Source organism: Brachyistius frenatus, unplaced genomic scaffold, assembly GCF_029030835.1.
Source record: "Brachyistius frenatus isolate BFR_SWC_R1_liver_20210118 unplaced genomic scaffold, ASM2903083v1 Contig_305, whole genome shotgun sequence".
NCBI lineage: Eukaryota > Metazoa > Chordata > Actinopteri > Embiotocidae > Brachyistius > Brachyistius frenatus.
Window position 1 is genome coordinate 134,549 of NW_027210904.1, and position 20,727 is coordinate 155,275.

Consider the following 20,727-nt stretch of genomic DNA (forward strand, 5'->3'; position numbering starts at 1 on the left):
CGTAATAATATGTTCACCGTTGTCCTGATTCGGTTGAAATACGTGTAAAAAAAAATTGAAGTTGCCTGCTTGAGGAAGAAAACCACCTGAAGCTGTGCTATTGGCATTCGAGATGTATTCTTTGATTGACCGCGCCAGCCTCATTTCGATCCGCTCCCTTTTGCCCTGTTAAAGTTACTGCATTATACGTTAATACAAACTCAACATTTCCAATAGTTACTTCAAATTAAAAGAGCTCTAGTATTCCAGTAAACATATATATTTCGTTTATTAACTAGGCTTTTATTGTGAAAGACTTGCAGGAATGTTTCGGGACTGAAATTGGACAATAACACTTCAGCTAGAACAGTGATGAAAATAGGATTGTATTGACGTCTTTATCAAATTAAAACGATGAAAATATATATTATTAACTACAGTAGGTACAACAAATGTCCACTATTGGAACAGTGGTTAATCAACCTGAGAAACGAGCCACGACTTAACGTGTACGTGTTCATCTGTGCCCTCATGCGTGCGCTTCACAGGTACTTTAACAAATAGAACTACACGCCTGTTCAAGAAACAACCAGAGCAGCAGCTCAGAGGGGATCTGATAGTTCATCATATCAGTGATGTGAAAGGTGCTGCCATCCCTTCTTGTGGTCATGATGTCTCTTTAACTTTGTCCAAATTGAAACAAAGTTAAAATATTCATGCAACATGTGCAATCCTTTCGGATGTGCGGAATTTGAATTCCATTTTATATTTTCTTCCATCGGACAGAATGCAGTTTGTTTCTTCTGCTTGCCTGTCTGAGATCAGAGACCATGAACACATGGTGTTTTAATGCAGGCCAGTTGGACAGAAGGCCGAGTGACATTATTCTCTGTGGGAAACACAATGTGCCGGTTTATGCTCTACTTATTTTCCATTGTGGCGATGAGCAGCGGTAAAAGGAAAGTCTGAACCACAGGAAGATAAGACTTCAGCTCTCTGCACACACAACAAAGACCTCTGGGTGTCTTTGAAGGAACTCATCAAATGTCTTCAATCAAACAATGTTTTAGGAGCTTTGTTTCCTATTCTTTTCTTGAACGAGAGATCTGCTCCCCCACACATCTTCACACACAGCAGATCCTCTCGTGATTTCCTGGACATGAAAGATGACTGATGCTATCGTGACTGAGCAGCTGCAAAACCGCAAATGGGCACAAAGGCAACTTTAATGTCACTCGACAGATGACTGTGAAAGGTGAAGAAGATCTTCTGACGTTTTTATGTGTCTAATTACACAGTGATGATGAATATTACGTTGTATTTAATTTGACTTTTGCTTTTTGGTGATAGAAAATTCACCCATTTTAAATTACAAAGTAAATTTACTCTTGCGTGAAATCAATGTTTATCACTTATACTCTATCTATAATGTGATCAGTATCAGGGGATTAGATCCTGTTAATGTTCTGATTCATAAAAACAAATAACATCTTGACCCAACCATAAATCTTAAGCTCAGACCTCTGAGCTTTACAGTCTGGGATCAATTTGTTTATGAAATTAAAAAAATGTTTAAAACTGATAAAAGTAATCAGCCTCCATCATTGTTTAAGATCGATAGGATTCAGATTAGGGCTCATAAAAGATCACTTCAGGGGCGTCCAATGTTTAGTCATCTCATCTTTTCATCTGGGAACACAGAACTGATGTGACTTCAAAAAAAAAAAGAAAAAAAGCTGCAGTTTAGTGTCATCTGTCCAGAGGACGTTCTCCCCGAAGCATTGCGGCTCGTCAATATGCAGCAAAGTCCTCCTGGGTCGTCTTCCACGGATCCCACTGCACTCAAACAACGACGCATGCTGCAATCAGACTCCGACGTACCCAGACCTCGGAGAAAAGAGCTTATATCTACCTGGACGTTTTCCTTTGCTCTTCGTCTGCCATTATCAACATGCTTCTGTTCAATATGGGATCCCATGGAGCTTAAACTTAACATAACACAACATTTGAGTCCCGGGAACATCAAGGTGCTTGGAGACGCTCTCATAGCCTTTACATTTAGCATACTTGTCTATAATTTTCTGGAGTTACCAATTCATCTGTTTTATAGTCGTATAATAGTCTCCGAAGAAGCGACAATTTATCTTTTTTCACTTTTCCTTTGTTTTACTCCAAACGTACCAAAGGCACGCAAGTATATACGTGAGAAATTTACGTTAAATATCATCACTTTTCAACAGGAAGAGAGACTTTTTTTTTTTTTACCCACAACTGTAAGTCATAAACCTGATGGATGATGTCATGCGGTGCTGACTGTTCATAAGGCCTTGAGAAAGCAGGAGAAAGTTTTGACCAACTTCCCCTTTCTGGCCTACAGTGGTGTCTGTGGTTTAAGTTCCAAACATTTTAAAGAGAAATAAAACTAATACCAAAATACAAAACAAAAAATAGGCAGAAATGAAGGAAACAGTTGGAAACTCTGGGGGCTAAAAAATAGTCTGGACTTAAGTGGATAAAAGCTGTGGACAAATGATTTGATTGGGGGAAGTGGGCATTCATCAAATCTACAATAACCATTTCCATTAACAATGTTTCATCTTTTATTATCTAAGTGCTGTTCCTTTTTATCAATTTTTTTATGAACCAGTCCCGCAACATTGCTTTCTAACAGAATTTAATAAAATTGAAGTGACAATTTGTTGATCCCTTAAGTGATATTAACTATTAATTAAAATTCTTGTGCAGCTGCATGTTAAAAGACTTTTTCTTTTTTCTTTTTTTTAGGAAACAGGTTTAGTGGAGAACATGTTAAGATATCTCAAAGCTATTGTTTTGGTTTTGGTACTGAAACTCAGGTATTAAACCTGTACTGAGAATTTTCCCACAATACCCAGCAATAAAAGTGCGGACAGTAAAGTAAATGATCGCTGATTGTGCATCTGCTTGAAGCTCAAATTTGTCAACAGAAAGTGAATAATGCAATATATTACTGCTGCAACAACGGTATCTGGAAAACAAGTCAACCCTGCAGTTTAAATGGCAGTTCACCAGTTAACAAGAAGCTCATATCATTGTTTGAAATATTTTATTCATGCAGGTCAGAATCCAAAAATGGCGATACAATGTAAAGTACTGTGTAATTCTCATGTCCATCAAAGTTCCTCGTGTAATTTCCCTTTAAAAATGTATCAATTTCATGTTCACAAGCATTTAAAAAAATATCTACTAGTGTCTGATGAAGTTGTAACAATGCTGTGATGCTTTCTTCAGGTCCATTTACAGTAACATACTAACTCATCCTGAACACTTCTCTAAAAGCCAATTTCAAAAAAAACACATTCACCAGGTCGACCACGGTCCTCCAATGGTGCTGAATTTAATTTGGACACTGCTGCTGGGATTCAGTTTACTGACTCCACTATCCACCAAATCAGCCACAACCTGTCAACCAGTGACGGTTATACTTTAAAGCTTCACCTGGCACTAGTTTCAATGTCATGGCTGATAAACCACTACTAAAACGGTGGCAAACAAAGAGCAGCAGATTCACAGCTGGATAGTTTTGTGTACTAGCTAACACAACTGGACCAGTAAAATAAGCAAAGTTCTTCTCCCCTCATACAAACCTCTGCACTGAATAACAGTAATATAAAACAGTTCAACGTGAGACTGCATTAGCTTCTAATTCAGTAACCCTTGACTTACCTGTTCACTCTGAAGGTGTCCGGCTGCCTTTGATGTCACCGTTCCGCCAGATTGAAGGTTAACTAGTCTCTGCTAGGAGCTCAGGAGTGTTACGCTTTTCTTCACTTGAGTTTTAACGCGGTCAAGTTTTGAATTTTTTTTTTGGCACTGAGGGAGGCGGAGCGAGGGGGGACGGGGGACGGGACGGGCATGTTAGCGCAACCGCTGATGACTGGGGAAAGCTGGAGCATCGCAGACAAGACCAGAGAGGAGGTTTGTTTTTGGGTTGTTGTTGGGTTTTTTATCAGCGTGACGAGTGGAACATGCTTTTTATACGTTATCACTGGCAGACGGATGAGCATTAGGTGGATGTTGTTGTCTTTTTTCGAGGGTATTTGACTCGGTTACACTGATGAGGGGTTTTACGGCTGATTAGGATCACATCTGTGGACAGCATTACTGCATAAATCCGCTTGACTGAAAATCGAGTTTGACAATGGACATGGAAACGCTTCGTGCCGGCCGGCCAGTTAACAGTTATTTTGAATATTTATCCTACATCTTAGCAGTTTAAATTTTTCACAGCAACGCCACATAGAGGTTTGGTTTACGATGGAACCAACGTGCAGATTAGATTTAATACCAAATTATTCAATTCAGTTTAATCTACAGTCACAAGTATCGCCTAGAAACTGCTGCTGAAGAGATTCAGCTTCCTATGGTCACACACAAGATCAGTCCTTCAAACGAAATGGTACAAAATAAGAAAAAAACGCCTGAAACGTCAAGCAATAAAAATTCCTACAGCACAATAACATACTAAAACAACCAGGAGGAAAAAAGCCGGGTGTAAAAACTGTTCCAAAATAATTAAAACAAAAACAGACGTAGACGTCGGGCAATTCGGTTCCTCCTGTGAGCGTCGCAGGGGAACGTAACGCGCTCAGCCGCCGACAGGGAGAGGATAGTGTCACGTGCATCAGGAGGCGGCGAGCGGCGACGCAGGCGGACGACAATCCTGAAAAAAAGAGCAAATGGCACAAGTGAACTAACTGGAGCTGTTGAGACACTGAGGCACGCTGTTCCATCTGGATTCGGGTTGGGTTTTTTTGGTTGGTTTTTTTTGGTTGGTTTTTTTTTTTGGCGAGTTTCGTATCTTGAGGGCGTTCCTCTCCGAACGTCTCGGCTCATCTTTTATTTTATCGGACATATTTAACACCGATATTAGCTGAGAATCCAAGTTAAGGCATCGACGTGCATCACCAACGCTTTTTACTTGTGGACCAGCAACCCTGTACGCATGCTTCCTCTAACCTCGTTTACCCCCACAAGGGTCCAGAGCGTGTGCGGCGGGGGGAATTCACAAGCTGCCTCTGCCTTTACAGGGACGAAGAGTTACTCTGAGCAAAGTGTGACCACTAGTCTACCTCAGACCTATTCTCACCTTCACAGGCCGTGCTTAATAAGCGTAGCGTGCAGGCGGTGGCGGAGGCAGCCGTTCTGCGTAGGGGTCCCTTGCGCGTGGAGCTCCGTATGCAGGGACCCGGGAAACCGGAGAGAGTCGGGAGCGCTCGTAGGAGTAGCCGTTACTGGCGGGGGGCATGGGCGTGCTCGGCGGTCTCCTGAGGGGGCTGCGATCTCGGGCGTAGTACGAGGACGGCGGAGGAGGGAGGGGCCGACGCTCGTACGGGTCAAGCGGCGGGTTCATAAGGCGGTCTCGGACGACGGCCGACGGGGGAGGCGGAGGAGGAGGGGCGCCAGCACGTTGGTCCTCGTATGAGGCCATGCCATACGGGCGGGCTCGGTACTTCTCATAGTAATCTACGACGCCGTATCTTTCCCTCTCGCCGTCGTACGGACGCTCCGGATAAACGGCTCGTCTAGGGGGAGGGGGCGGCAGAGGAGGGGCGGGGTAACCTGGGGGTATATGGCTGAGGCGGCCCCTCAGGTAGCTGGGCGGGGGAGGCTCGTGCCTCTCTCCTGGGTAGCGTGGAGGCCAGTAGCCCCCTCTGTCGGGGGGAGGAGGTGGGTAGTCGTCTCGCTCATCGTGTCTGGGACGGCTCTTGGAAATCTGGACATGGATGCGTTTGCCTGAATGAAAGAAAGAAAGAAAAAAAAAACGTAAACAAAAGATGAAGTTAAGTCAGATTTAACACAAAGCAACATTTAACAACTCCTCCTTCAAATTCTTCACACGGTGGCCCTTTCTCACCTTGAAATTCAGTGTTGTCCAGTCCCTTGATGGCATCCATGGCCTCGTCAGAGTTGGACATGTGCACAAAAGCAAAATTCTTAACAATAGCACACTCTGTAACTGTACCGTACTCCTCAAAAAGAGCGCGAAGCTCGTCGTCGGATCCCTTCTCTACGTTTGCTACGTGCAGTTTGACAGACCCCTGGTTCTTCCCGTGACTCGCCTCCACGTTGATCGGGGTGCCGTGAAGCTTGTGGAGGTGCAGGGTCTTGATGGCTTTGGTGGCGTCCTTGCGGTCATCCATGTGGACAAAGGCATAATTTTTGATGATGGCACACTCTGTGACCGTACCATACTGAGTGAAGAGTGCCTTGATTTCTTCCTCGTCTGCCTCTCGGGGAAGATTTCCCACAAAAATCTTCACCATTGTTAAAAGATCTGTTCCAGGGCCATGCAGAGAGAATAGGGTTGATGCAGAGTGTGGGGGGGGGAAGAAAAAAAAACCCTTCCATTATTATTGATGAGGTTTATAGTATAGAAAAGCCTGCTTGAAACATTTGGCTCTGATACGACATGCACAGATGCGAACTGAGCAGGCCTATTCACTGTAAAATGGCTGACGTCAAGTTAAAGTAACGCAGCAAGTCAACGAGACAATATTTACATAAAGGGGGGACATTTTTTGTTTGTTTCAACATCATTACGTTTTCATTTAATTTATTACGGTCCTAATTTCGCCTGTGTGGACAATCAAGCCAAGTCTAAACACATTTCCAGATGATGGTTGAGGACATTCAAGCTGTTAGCTCTGGGTTAGCATGCTAAGTGAAGCCTCGCTGACACACAAAGCAGCGCAGCAGCGAGCTGGATGGACGAACAACTCAAGTCGTCGCTAACTCCCAAATTTAAAATGCAGTGAATTGCAAATATAAGGACGCTGTTGTATGTATTTTGGTTACCTTTTTTTTTGCCGGCTGTCTGTACAAAGAATTCAAATGCTTTTTGAGACCTTTCCTTTTCCTATAACTGACTTCCGTTTGTGGTTGCCTGCCTACCTACAAGCTAGAGAGAAAAATGCCCTTGCTGGGCTGTCTTTTTTTTTTTTCTTACCCGCATTCCCCCCCAAAGACCCGCCCCACTCGGCCTCTGGTTGGCTGAACGCTCGGTGCCTTCCTTGTTTAATTGGTTAAATTGGCGTTGGGGGAATGCGGGTGGGAAAAAAAAATAACGCTGCTGCGCTGAACCCTAACGCCGCTGTGATTGGTTGGTCCTTCCTCTTCGTCTGCTCTTTTTCCAGATAGCAACCACAGCGCCACCCACTGTCCGGGAAAGTGAAGTAATCCATCCTCGGTTTGTGGGAAAATCAATAAATGTTCAATGTTGTTGTTTTTTTTTACCGTATCTGCTTTGTTTTAAGTCTATATTAATAATTTTGGAACATCTTTTCTGACTGTACGGCATGTTTTTTTTTCAATCGTGTATGCTTGACAAAAGTTAAAATGTGTAGGCCCAAATTCAATCAAAAGTTTTGTCCAGAAATGTCTCGTATTCATTGACCAAATGACGTCACCTTTCAGAGCTTTGAGTGAGAAAACGAAATTTTTTTTTTAAAAAAATACACGTTTCTAGCGTCCCGGATGAAAATGTGACGATTAGATTTTACACATCCAAAAAAAAAAAAAAAAACATGCCCCTCAGGTTAATTGGTGGTTCTCCAAATTGCCCTTAGGTGCGAATGAGAGCGTGAATGGTCTTCGTTTCCGTCTCTCTGATGGCCCTGTGATGGACTGGCGACCTGTCCAGGGTGTAACCCTGCCTTCGCCCAAAGTGAACTGGGATAGGCTCCAGCCCAGCCCCCTCCCACCCCTCCCCGGTGACCCTGTTCAGGCTAAAGCGGGTATAGATAATGGATGGATGGATAGATGTTATACGTTCACTTTCCAGTTGCGGTTATAAATAGTGCGGAGGTAATAACAAATGTGAAAGCATGCAGTGTTTTTCTGGGGGGGAATTTTCGGTGCTGTAATGCTGCGTTCAGGGGCTTATCTTAAAAGTGTCAGATAGAGAAGAGAGGGGCATTCGTGTACTATTTCACTGAAAAATACCCAAAAAATAAATTAACATTGTAAGGATGTTACAACGACGTTTTTAAAAAAAAAAAAAAAATATTGTATTAATTATTAGGTCTGCAGTTTATTTATGCGGGGGAAAAAAAGCCCGTCAGAGAATAATACAAAATTGTTAAAGTAGTACATTACCCAGCTATACTATTAATTCTTCCATGGCCACTGCTAGTTTTAATCAAATAAAATACACCGCTGCTTAATTCCATGAACAGCATTGAATAGTGATATTTCCGGATTTGCACTGAAACGCAGCACAGTTTCTGAGAAGTGTCGTGAATGAATGACGAAACGACCGGAGAGAGAAAACAGCAGCGAGGAGCGCTCAGGAGGAGGCGTTCCTGTTTTCACCGTCACCAGCAGCACCGTCAGGCTCCGTCTCAGTGCTGGGAGAGTCTTTTAAGCAACTTTCTATGAAAAAAAAGTTCAACATCCAGGTAAGAACCAAACATCTGCCAACGGGACCGTAGCCTGTGTATGCATTGTTTTTGTTTTTTAAAGTTTTGTTTGACTCATTTCGCCTTCTGCCCCGGCAGCATTTCATCCCTGAACGCCACCTCCATACTTCCTCAAGATGAACGAGGCTCAGACGATGGAGACGGAGGAGGATCTCCTGACTTGTCTCCGCATCGAGCTTTACCACCCGCAGCAGAGCTGCAGGGGTCTCTATGGATTACTTCCTCTGGGGACCAGGAGAAGGCTCGCCGCAGATGACACTCTCCGGCTGGGCCGCGACGCCCAGACTTGCACCTACGCCCTGGTCGATCCCCGGGTCTCCCGCAAACAGCTGGCCCTCCACGCCTACCGCGTACCCCACAGCCCGGACATGCTGTTCACCGTCCAGAACCTGAGCCAGCGGGGCCGCCTGTCCGTGAACAGCTCGGCGCTGGGATACCTGGAGAAGATGGAACTCCCGGACAAGGCTCTGGTCCGGTTCGGGGAGTACGAGATGCTGATCACCCGGGAGTCCGGTGAGGCCAAGGCGACCTTTGAGGTGCAGTTTGAGGTGCTGGCAGTGTCCCCGTCCAGGGAGACGAGCACGTGTGAGCTTAAGACACCGGTCGTGGACACGGGCGCGCGCGTATTGAACGATTTCCCGGCTGAGTTCACAGCACTTGGCCCCCTGGAGAGAGACGAGACTGTGGTGACTTCTTAAAGAGACTTTTCTTACTGAAATTTTTTTTAAAAAGCAAACTGCTTGTTACTTTCCAGCAGGCGTGGATCCCTCTTTGTAATGTGAAATCATTGTAGCTGGTATTTTCAAACTTATGTTTGTAAAAAAATTTAAAAAAAACTGTTTTATTATAATAACAAACGTTTAAAGTGTTAAAAAAAAGCCTTAAATTTATTTGTTTCTACATTTTCACCTTTAGCTATTAAACTGTATTCTGTGACATCTTTTTCTGCATGTTGTTTGTTGATCCGACAACCAATTGGGAGAAACATCGAGAACTTTAGGACTAACAGAGAACTTTACCTTGAACACAACGTTATGCAGTTCGTAGTGTCTTACATTGTGGAAACAGGCTTTTCTAGATCTGCTGGACATGAAATGGGTCTTATCATCCTTCAGCTCAGGTTACAGAGAGAAGGCCGCCTGCATTCAAAACAACAACAAAAAAACAGAAAAACAATGTGCTCCTCTCTTCTTGGCACAACTACCCACCCACCACTTCTCAGAAGTCCAGCGACAAGGAAGTGTGTTTAAAGGAAACCTCATCTGACCTTAAATTTACTCGGCAAAATATACACATTTCAGTCACTAATATCAGGCGTGTTTAAGTTTTCCTCTACTTATTCGATGAAGAAAAATCACTACATTCAAAATATTACTTTTAAGTATCCTTCAAAAAAGTGGAAGTAATCATTATGCATATTACAGCTTGTGTCTAGCTTGTAACTAATGTTGTAAAATTAATATAGAGTACTAGTAGCTTCCAATTGACCTCAAATGACAAATAACTCAAAATTATGCTTTAGTAAATGTACTTCGTTATTTACCACCACTACTTTCGTGACATTTTATATCAGGTCCTCCTGACAAGAATATAATATATGACATTTCATGCTAACAAGACAAACAGCAGAAACTGCTCAGGTCGATAAGAGACATAGAGGGCCGGTGACATGTCAGAGGAAGATCCAGACACTGATAGTATTTGTTAGCCCTCTTGGAACAAAGTCCAGTCTCTTCAGTAAAGATTGGTATCAGTTTTATAAGCAGGAAAAGCAGTGAGATATTGACGTATCCAGATCAATGGAAGGACAATCAGTGTTGTTAGAAGGTCAGCAGGTTTCAGGAATGAAGAGCAGAAAAGCCATAAATATTTGGAATGTGATCACCGTCACGCAGGCAGTAGTTAAGACTAGTTGACGCTACCGCCGACAAAACACACAACTACCCGACCACCACTTCTCAGAAGTCCAGCGACAAGGAAGTGTGTTTAAAGGAAACCTCATCTGACCTTAAGTTTACTCGGCAAAATATGCTCCCAAAGACAAACACAGGAAATGAAACTTCTCACTCTTCGGCAGATCTTATTTTACTTCACGGAGCACTTTGTCTTTTCCACAAAGTAGAGTATCTATCCATCTATACTGGTGTGGTTGCCTATCCAGGATGTAGTCTGCCTCGACACCCTGTGCATGCTGGGATAATCTCTAGGACACTGCAACCCATCAGGTAAATATTAAAAAAAAATATATATATATTTTTAAACCTGATTTTGCAGTAATCCACTTTAAATGTGTCCATCAGCTTTTCTCACCGATCGAGAGACATGACGGTGACCGCAGAACAAGCACGTTTGAGTAAAAGCGGGACGTTTTGTACAACTGCAGTTTGTCTGTCCTTATAATCCACACTTTTACAGTAAAGACTCCGCCAGTACTCTGATTAATAAAACAAGCTTCTGTCAAACTAAAACTCTATCCAGGTAAAAGTTATTCTGGGAATCCCTACATGTTTAGAGCTGGACTCAATCTCACTACAATCACATTTAACCACCCCATATGGTTTAATCTATTTAAAAGACTTCAGTGTCACACAGCCTCTAACAGACTGCAGAATAACAATTTGAGCATTTTAATAAAGTACAGCGAGGACGATAGAAGAAAACAAGTCGTCTCAGACATCAATTCTGAATTCAAACATTTTATTGACTCGAGTTTAAAACTCGAAAACGAGGGTTTAGAAACTAGTTAGTTAAAAAATAAAGTGCTACAAATATTTGTATAGAATGACCCTGATGAACAGTAGACGGGAAGATTACAGGAAAACTAAAAGGGTGAACAGCTGTGGTCGTGCACAGGTTTCAAAGTATAAACTGTAACACTGCATAACGTTTTATGGTTTTAGCCATATCTCGACTTCAGTCAATTAGTCAACGAGTCAATACTAAATGCGACCTGTAGGACTGATCACAGTTTTGATGTCCTCAAAACACAGATGGAACCAGGCAGGTCTCCCACAGCCTGAGACATTCACTCCAGCTCATCAAACGATGGACCAAACACATTTCCTGTAAAAACAGCAGACATTTCATTCCAAGTCCACAAACTGGACTTCACAGAACGGACATATTACAGCAGCTCATTCTCACGGCGTCACAAACTGCTGGTTTGCCAAAGTTAAGGGTGTCACAGAGATAAGACACAAAACGATCTTTATTGTCAGCACTGTGGCCAGTAGGGCCGAATGAGGAGGCCGTGATGGAGGAGAACGATCCTCAAGTTAACCTACCGAGGACTTTAGGGGCGATTGGATGGAGCAAATACAAGACTTCCCCCCCCAGCAGGCACGTGTCCGAGTCCTTAAAGTGAGCAAAAGTAGACATGGATGTCTTCCAAGTAACATAAAAGTCACTTGCATATGATATTAAACTTATGTAATGTTTGTAAAGTGACTGTATATAACGTTGGTGCCTTAACCCGAGGCACCACGTGTTAATCTCCGAGACGCCGGCTGTGTTTGACGCCCCGCGACGAGAACAGGTTTGATACAGTACATGAAGGACTTGATGACGTGAACTCGTGCTGCTTCACCTGAAACTCCAGGACAGTCCGACGACATCTTTTCCAGCTTGCAATCTCCTTCGGATTCGCTTTAAGCCTCGGAGCAGCCGTCAAGAGGAAAGAGGAGCCTGTGAAGAAAGACACGGGATCCCCACAACTGGCTGTTAATGAAATCATGCCACTTTTCTTTTTGTCTCTTTATTACTACCTCAGTTACGGCAAAAAAATAATAATCTAGTAAGGCACAATAAACACGTTAAAGGGAAATATATTCATGTTCAAAACAGTTGTTTTTCCAATGAGGCAACATTTTAGCAAAAGGCAACACTGGTGTTTTAAAATTACATCTTCCAAAAGTGACTTTTTTTTTTCAAGAGAAAACTGCGATATGAATCCCAAGACATTATTTTTTTGTGTGTGTGTGTGTTAGTAATAGTTAGTTAGTACATGTTAAAAAAAAAAAGTATCTACCTCTTTTCTTCCAGGATGCAGGACATCTTCTGAGGAGGACTTACCATGAGCTTCCAGCCTAACAACCTACAAAGAGCACAAATACTAAGAACACCGAGACTGCATGCAGTTTGAGCTAAATAACATACAAGTTGTACATGTTGAGAGGGAAGGCGGTTTGCAAAGTGAGACGCGTGTGGCGTAAACTCGATGAAATGAAATGGGGAAACAAATCAATTGCGTGGCACAGCTGTTGCGAGACGACGGAAACATGGGCCGCTCTGAGCGAGCGGAGACGAGGCGGGGGTGATGGGAGGTGATGGCTGGGTGTCGGGGATAACACTCGGTGGGATGGAAGAAGCTTTAACACCAAAGTTAGACGATATTTGTTGGGGAGGTTTTTTTGGCACTTGTGGGCTTATGGGCAGCTGCATCATTAGCTGGACTAACTTTTGAGTCAGAATAAAAATCTACTTTTGGTTTGGCTTTTTTTTTTTTTTTTTTTACTTGCGACAACTCGAGAAGGCAACACGGTTAATCAGCCCGACTGTCAGACGCTCGTGCTACGAAGTAGGATTTGTGGTTATTAAGGTAACATCAGGTTTATCTTTGGGTTTTCAGGACTGTGAAGCCGGTTCACTTTAAAAAAAAAAAAAAAAAAATTTAAACCGGGATACCGTCGCCATAGTAACTCGTGCTGCACACCTAACCTGCTCCGCAGCAGTTTGAGATAACGGATCAAGGCGTACGAAAGCACCGACGAACGGACCACTCGTCATCCCCACGGAGCGCCGACGGCGAGGACCTCCGCTGTGCAGGGCCGAGTGCTCAGAGACCCACCAACCTGTCCATGTTTGCGATCGGTACGACGCTGCAAACCCCGCCCCTTTCTACGGGAACGCACTTGTGGCTGCATTGGGAAACCGTGGGTATCGAGTTGAGAACCACCTCCGTGCGACCGCTCAGCACGATCAGGTTTGTTGGGTTTAGCTAAGCCAGATAACAGAAAGTTATCCTGGGTATGTCGAGCCGGATTTGTATCAGAGGCCCGAAGTCGCAAACATCAGTGAACAGCTGCTCAAAATTATTTTTATCCCCCCCCCCCACCCTCACCCCACGTCACATCCGCAAACCTTTTCGCTCAGGCGAACACGGAGAGATTCAGATCGGCGGTAGCGTCACAAACAAAAGAACCGAAGTCTCACAAGCTTCCCAGCTGGCGGCTCTGAAATGATCACCGACAATTGTGTTAAGCTGTCAAGGGTGTGAAGAATGAAACTGAGAGCAATGTGGAGCAGAGCGCCTAAATATGTGCGGTCCGATGAGTCGGTCTGCCCGGCCAGCTGGACGCCAACGCGACGAGGAAGAATGCCACAGTTAAAATGGTGGTTTTGGTTTCATTTGTTTATTAAAAAGCCTTCAAATAAAAAGCAACTCGTGAAGTAAATAAAAAAAATCATACATGACGCGGCTGTGCTACTTTCGCCAGAAAAGTTAACACAAAGCATAAAAAGAAGAAAATCACACTGGAGCTTTGGATGCCATGCTGACAAGTATCGCAAATCTGAAAAGTTGATGGTACAAGCTCCCACACCACGTGCTCTGTTAAAGCACTCAATCTTTTTAACTTCAAAATGTGCAATCAACCAACCAATGCAAGACTCTAAATATATATATATATATGTGTATTTTTTTATTATTTTTTTATTTGTTTCTATTTAAGTGAATTCCCTTGTTTCCCCGGAGGCCAGAACCATTTAGTGAGATTGCAGAGCAGAGTTTGTAGTCTTTGGCCTTGAACAGTCCTGCGTCACGCTGATATAGTCTGAGCACCTAGTCGGCAAACATTTTAAGGATCTGAACAGAAACACAAGCAGAGGAACAGAAAAAGGCATATGAGCAGCTCAGAAGAGCTGTGGACATGGACTCTTATGTTTTTAAGTACGGGCCGTCCGCAATACAGTATCTTCCAGTAAATCTCAGGCGAACGCAACGCAATCCGCCGTAGCCGGGGGGGCGGTGGGAGGGGAGGGGAAGGGAGGGGAGGGGGAGCATAGCGCCACGTGCATCAGCAGACGACGACGACGATCTTGTCATATTCTAAACCTGGAAAAAGAGCACACCACACATGTCAAGGAGCGCGTTTTACTCAGGGTTCGCGCAAGACTGATCTTTGATGTTAAAGCAACAAGATTTTAGGATCTTAATAGTAATATTTAAAACGGTTGAATATCGATCTGTGGCTGATGGTAATGACTTAAAGCGAGATGCTACTTTTAACTTACGGATTCAGTTCCCATTAAGTACGATAGACAATTGTGCGAATATTTTTTATTTCGTTTTTTCCCCCCTAATCATGTCTACTTGGCATCAATGTGATTTATGAGGTCGTGACACATCCACTCTCTGTTCTCACCTTGTTTTACACTCTCGGCGCCTAATAACCTGCGTAGCGAGGTGGCGGCGGCGGCGGCGGCGGCGGCGGCGGTGGCGGCGGCGCCCTCTCCGAAAACGAGTCCCTGGGGTGGGGAGCTGCGTACATCGGCGTCCTGGACATCGGGGAGAGTCGGGAGCGCTCGTAGGGGTACCCGTTACCAGCGGACATGGCGGGCGGAGGAGGGGCTCTTCTGATGGGGCTACGATCCCTGCGCATGAAACCTGGAGGACCTGGGAGCGGCCGTCGCTCAAACGGGTCGAGTGACCCCATTCCGAGGCGTTCTCTAACCAGCGGCGAGGGAGGAGGCGGCGGAGGGGGGATGTTACCGGCATGCCTGTCATCATAGCCGGCAGTGTTGTACGGGCGGGCTCTATATTTCTCATAGTAATCGACCACCCCAAAGGCACTCCGATCGCCATAGCCCTGGTCGGGATAAGGCGCTCGTCTCGGGGGAGGCGGCGGCGGCGGCGGCGGAGGGTAAGCGGACATGCGGCCTCGGAAGGGAGGCTCAGGCCTGTCCCCTGGAAAGAAAGGAGGATAATAACCTCCTCTGCTTGGCGGAGGTGGATAGTCCTCCTCCTCAGGGGCCCCTCTGGGTTTGCTTTTTGATATCTGAACATGTATGCGCTTTCCTGAGAGAGAGAAAAACAGTGTCCCTCAAATCTAAAAGCCTGAATAGTGATAGTGTAGAACCCATAGTAAAATTCGAGCCGAGACTAAAACCCTCAAAAGGCTCCAGACACACCTGGCATTGACACGCGTCCTGGGTAAGCCAATCACCGGTGGTCAGGTTACAGGCGTGCATGTACATCGAGGCATTAAAACGAAGCTCCGGTGAGCAAAGATGTCTCATTGGGTCGAATGCCCGAGGCATTCGAATCCCCTCCTGACTTTCTGTGCGTGATCACGTTCTTATTTAGTTTTACATTTGCTCAATGTACGGCTTCATTTGCATATAGCGTGGGGACGCGAGATCCGATAAATGAGTGGCCACTGGAAGTGCATGATGATGATGATGACGACGACGACAGGTGTGAACCGACACATTCAAATTACAGCTGACCGCTTGTGATCCCATCACCGAGGATGCGTAATGCCAGGTGTGAACAGCCTAAAATGTACTTACCTTGAAACTCTGCGTTGTCCAGGCCCTTCAAAGCGTCCATGGCCTCATCAGAATTGGACATGTGCACGAAGGCAAAGTTCTTGACAATGGCGCACTCCGTGACCGTGCCGTACTCTTCAAACAGCTCGCGGAGCTCTTTGTCAAAGCCCCTCTCTACGTTGGCTACGTGGAGCTTCGCCGGACCCTGGTTCTTCCCTCGGCTGGGCTCCACGTTGATGGGCCTGCCGTTCAGCTTGTAGAGGTGGAGCTCCCGGATGGCTTTGGTGGCAGACTTGCGGTCGTCCATGTGCACGAAAGCGTAGTTCTTGTACTTGGCACATTCGGTCACCGTGCCGTACTGAGTGAACAGGGCTTCGATTTCATCCTTCTCCGTCTCCTGAGAGAGGTTCCCGATGAAAATCTTCACCATAGTTGCTCCGGTGTACTTCTCTGTAAACACAGGATGAGAGAGGAACCAGTCAAGAGGCCAGATAGTAAAGCTGCGACGTCATTATCAGGAAATAGAAACCTGGTCATGGAGGCGACAGCAGGGGGCCCCCACAGCAAAAACAATGATTCACACCATCACCAACTACCATGATTACCTTAGTGGTGATTAATGCTTGCAATATGTCACTAGTCTTTGACTTGTAAAACTTTTTATTTTATTTTATGCAAACTTTTTACAGACTGACGCTGATGAAGTCTCCGTGTTTTCACTTCCTGGACTTTACGAGTCAGGTTGCTTTTAGCAAGCTAACGTTAGCTGCCGATTACCACATGAGGAAGACAAAACGAACTACTCAATCAAATTCACCTCCACCATTGACAGTGCTTGTAGTTACGGCTGTTTTAGCTGAAACTACAATAATAATACGATTAAAAACAAAAACGACTGGAGAGAAGTAGGACGACCACTACACTTACTGTTTGTGGACAACGAAGCAGCGAAGCTGAAACTCCGAAGAACGGAAGAGACGTACTGCGGCGGGCGGAAGGGGGGTAATTGAGGACTCTGATTGGTGCATGGGCGTGTCGCTCAAACAAATACGCACAGTGATTGGGTGATGGTGCGGCGGAAAGTCCGGAGAAGTCTTTTTGTTGCGGCGTGACGGCGTGTGCCGACAGCCTATGTAGAAAGTTTTCTTTCACTAATTAACAACACAATTAGCATTATGAAAGTGTCCCTTTTATCGCTCCTAAATGTATTCACAAAAAGCATAAGGCTTTAATGTAATTAAAAGTTAAGTATAAAAGTTAACTCTTTCCTCTGTTACCTTCATATTTCAATCAAAACGCCAAATAAACTAATTATATATTAATAGAATTAATATGACATAACGGGGGGGGGGAGCCCCTGATGTCTGCATCATTGACTTCCGATTTCCTCGTTTAAAAAAGGGAAACAGCGATGATGACACATTAGAAATCTCCCTGTGTTTTCCAAGCCTTCACCTCGTAATGTATCGACCAGTGTTGTGCAGATTAAATTAAGAGATGCTGCAGTCATTATATAAGAAATCATGATTTAGCATGACTGGAAACCCGTTCAGACAGTCTCATTAAACACAGGACCGATCTGAAATCTACATTAGACAACTTCATGTTTCAATTTAAAGCTGCATTCATCGTTTTTTGTTGTTGTTGTTGTTGTTGTTGTTGTTGTTTTTGTATATTTCACCAGTTGGGGGCAAACACAATCATGTGTTTGACATCTTTTGGCCTTGCAAAGACGAAAAAAAAAAAAAGGTTAGTAACCGCTCACTGCGGAATCGGCACTCTTTACACAATACACACTGGTCATGTACAAATATTGATTCGTAGCTTTAAACCTCATATAATATATGTCAGTTTTCCTCCGTTATTAACTAATATTACACACATAGCAGACATAGAAAACCAAAGATGAATATTTGACTGGAATTGTTTTCATTTGTGTGTGTGTGTGTGTGTGTGTGTGTGTGTGTGTGTGTGTGTGTGTGTGTGTGTGTGTGTGTGTGTGTGTGTGTGTGTGTGTGTGTATTAATAGATTGGACTGTTTCAAGAAGACAGTTGGCCCTGACTCATATCACCATCCCACATCGGCAGCATCTGGTTACAATGCATGATGATATCATTTCAAAAGATAAATAATTAAAAGAGTGAGATCGTACAGTCCTCAAAAGGTTCGTGAGAAAAATATTTTTCAGACTGTATGTGGGTTTTTTTTTAAAGATACTACATTGTACTTCCCTGCTAGGGCCAAGCATACTCAGGGTCGCACGTCAACAATAATGGTGCCCTATTGATCTGTACATATATGCAACATATAAACATTAATATGCACAAGAAGCAGCTCAAAAACAAATATGGAGATACAAATTGGGTTGGATTTATTTACATGATCATATATTTTAATAAAGCCAAAAATAGAATTGCCTCACGGTGGAAATTAAGACTATGTCTACACTTTTTAAATTCTGTGATTTAATTGAGTTAAAATACATCTAAAACCGTTTTCCGAAGGACATAAAATATTTTTAAGCTGTTCAAGACAACCAAGAGAATCTGACTTGTGACAGAAAACCTCCAGTAGGGGGAGACACAGACAGACACAAGTGAGGTCCAAAAGGCAACAAAAAGAAGGGTTTTATGCTCCTTGTAGTGCACTTTTAATTCAACATGTTTGAGTTTCACATCCAGCTCCCAAATAACTTCCCAGGGGGACTTTTTTTTTTTTTTTTAGATCTGATTTCTTGACAGAATTGTATGCATACTCATGTGCGATTGCTATTTGGATTAATTCAAACCTTTAATAGGAAATCAGGAGGGTAAGCTGTTATTTTCAGTGGTGCCCTGACACAAAACACCAGTTTGATTTGGACAGTGAGAAATGGTTGTTATGTGTAATGCAATGAACCGTAATACGAGTTATGCAACTGACAGTATAAACTAATATCAACCAATCAATGAGTTGGTTTTTTTACTTCACCTGTTTAGTTTCGACTGCTTCCCCTCATGTTACATAGTTGTGACACTGATTGGTGTGTGTGTGTGTGTGTGTGTGTGTGTGTGTGTGTGTGTGTGTGTGTGTGTGTGTGTGTGTGTGTGTGTGTGTGTGTGTGTGTGTGAGAAATGAAAATCATTCCATTTGAATAGTAGAAGTAGAGCAAATACAGCTTTGAGCCTGCGTGGATAATTCTTTAGTCTTCAACATCTGCACACTTAAATTTCTCCGCAGTTCTTCCAAGAGTCTGTCAATCTCGTTCATGTTTCATGGGCTTCAGGGTCCTGCCACCAATCCTAAAAGTCTTCTCTTGCGACAAAAAGAAAGAAAGAAAGAAAGAAAACTCCCAGAGGTGCCAGGTTTCTTGCAGACTGCATCAGGTTTTCCACACCAAAAATAATCTAATTCAGGCACCCTCTTGTCTTCTCGGGCCCTCCGTGGGCTGCTGCAGAAGAGCATCCGCCACATCATGACGCTACCGCCACCGTGCTTCATGCTTCTGATGATGCTCTGCGTGTCACTTTAAAACAAACACAGCCATTAAGCACACATTGGTTTCCACGAGAGCACAGAACATCGTTCAAGTTAAGAGCGGCCTGGAAAGACTTTGCTTCAACAGTGGCTATTTCCCAATCCGTGACTTGTAAAGCAGCCCACAGACCACACTTGCATGCTACCAAAGACATGACCACAGTGTTACACCCTACTGTCATTCTCCTGGTTGATATTAATCTGATTAACTTTCTCACAGATTTGTATGAAATTCACCTTTTTTTTTCCTGCAGATGAACCGACTATATTTTCTGCCGGCTAGAGAAGAGAGTGCTGCGATTAAGTATTTGGTGTTAACATAATCATTTCCTCTCCTTAACATCATAAAGATATGTTGTAAGTAGGCAAATAAAAGTTAAGGGGTGGGGACTACTTTGGATAAGCGGCGTCCGCACGTCGTTGCCTTTGCTCGGCTCTTCCAGGCGTGCCGTCGCTAGGCGATGACGACGCGACACATTGCCAAATACTAAAAATGACAATACCCAAATAAAAAAACAATAACTCAAAAATTAGGAAAGCTTAAAATAGCTCGAGGCAAATTTAACACCGCAGTTTGTTCGTCCGCCCGTGCTCGTGTTTTTGTTACTTGCGAGAAGTCATGCAATTAAAGCGGTGTAATGCGCATCAACGGACGCCTGAGTTTGGAGTTTGGGGCCAGTATTCAAAAAGAACAAACTGTTGCGAAAAAATGTATACCAAACAATGAAAAGTCCTTTATTGCCATCAGAACATGAGTGAGAAAACCAGAGACAAAATCTGACAAGAGTGAGGAGTCGACTGTACAACCAGCATTCACGCACGCGCACGCACACACACACACACACACACACGTGCGCACACACGCGCACGCACACACACGCGCGCACACACAGCCTTTCAACGGGACGGGAGGGATACAGATACATAAGGGGATACAGTACTCACACAATGAGGTATAAAGGTAAAACACAAACATACCAGATAGGGCTTTGTCCTCCAGTCACACACATGCAACTGAACCAAGGTACAAATACTCCCAAGTGCTCGTTCATTCTCTAAAAACACAACATACAGGTGAGCAGAAATGTCTAACAGCAGCATCTGGGTCATCTCGGTTTCAACCACGTTCCCATTCGTCTGTCTCTCAAAACCTTTGGTCATGTGGACGCTTGCTTGTCATGCACAACGTTGCCCTTTTTTTTTTTTTTTTTTTGTTTTGTTTTG

General features: G+C 44.0%; 3 protein-coding genes across 11 annotated transcripts; 1 reads left to right on the forward strand and 2 right to left on the reverse strand.

Moving 5' to 3' along the window:
- Positions 1 to 3,047: 3,047 nt before the first annotated feature.
- Positions 3,048 to 6,950, reverse strand: LOC138635346 (RNA-binding protein 4.1-like). Its single transcript, XM_069722767.1, has 4 exons — positions 6,817 to 6,950; positions 5,876 to 6,295; positions 5,108 to 5,754; positions 3,048 to 4,681 (listed from the first exon to the last, which is right to left on the reverse strand). The coding sequence occupies exons 2-3, from the start codon at positions 6,282 to 6,284 to the stop codon at positions 5,123 to 5,125; spliced, it is 1,041 nt and encodes a 346-aa protein (XP_069578868.1). The 5' UTR covers positions 6,285 to 6,295; positions 6,817 to 6,950; the 3' UTR covers positions 3,048 to 4,681; positions 5,108 to 5,122.
- Positions 6,951 to 8,078: 1,128 nt separating this feature from the next.
- On the forward strand, positions 8,079 to 9,371 carry tifa (TRAF interacting protein with forkhead associated domain). The gene is made up of 2 exons (XM_069722782.1): positions 8,079 to 8,417; positions 8,517 to 9,371. The coding sequence occupies exon 2, from the start codon at positions 8,555 to 8,557 to the stop codon at positions 9,134 to 9,136; it is 582 nt and encodes a 193-aa protein (XP_069578883.1). The 5' UTR covers positions 8,079 to 8,417; positions 8,517 to 8,554; the 3' UTR covers positions 9,137 to 9,371.
- Positions 9,372 to 11,118: 1,747 nt separating this feature from the next.
- LOC138635357 (RNA-binding protein 4-like) lies at positions 11,119 to 16,945 on the reverse strand. 9 transcript variants are annotated; one of them, XR_011312129.1, is made up of 6 exons: positions 16,914 to 16,945; positions 16,008 to 16,436; positions 14,861 to 15,513; positions 12,466 to 12,531; positions 12,025 to 12,122; positions 11,119 to 11,501 (listed from the first exon to the last, which is right to left on the reverse strand). XR_011312129.1 is itself a non-coding variant. In XM_069722780.1 (4 exons), the coding sequence occupies exons 2-3, from the start codon at positions 16,414 to 16,416 to the stop codon at positions 14,882 to 14,884; spliced, it is 1,041 nt and encodes a 346-aa protein (XP_069578881.1). In that variant the 5' UTR covers positions 16,417 to 16,436; positions 16,914 to 16,945; the 3' UTR covers positions 13,107 to 14,301; positions 14,861 to 14,881. The 9 variants fall into 9 exon arrangements, 4 of the variants coding, with proteins under 4 accessions (XP_069578881.1, XP_069578880.1, XP_069578882.1 ...); XR_011312127.1 differs by having other exon boundaries at positions 11,119 to 11,792; XR_011312128.1 differs by having other exon boundaries at positions 11,723 to 12,122.
- Positions 16,946 to 20,727: the final 3,782 nt, after the last annotated feature.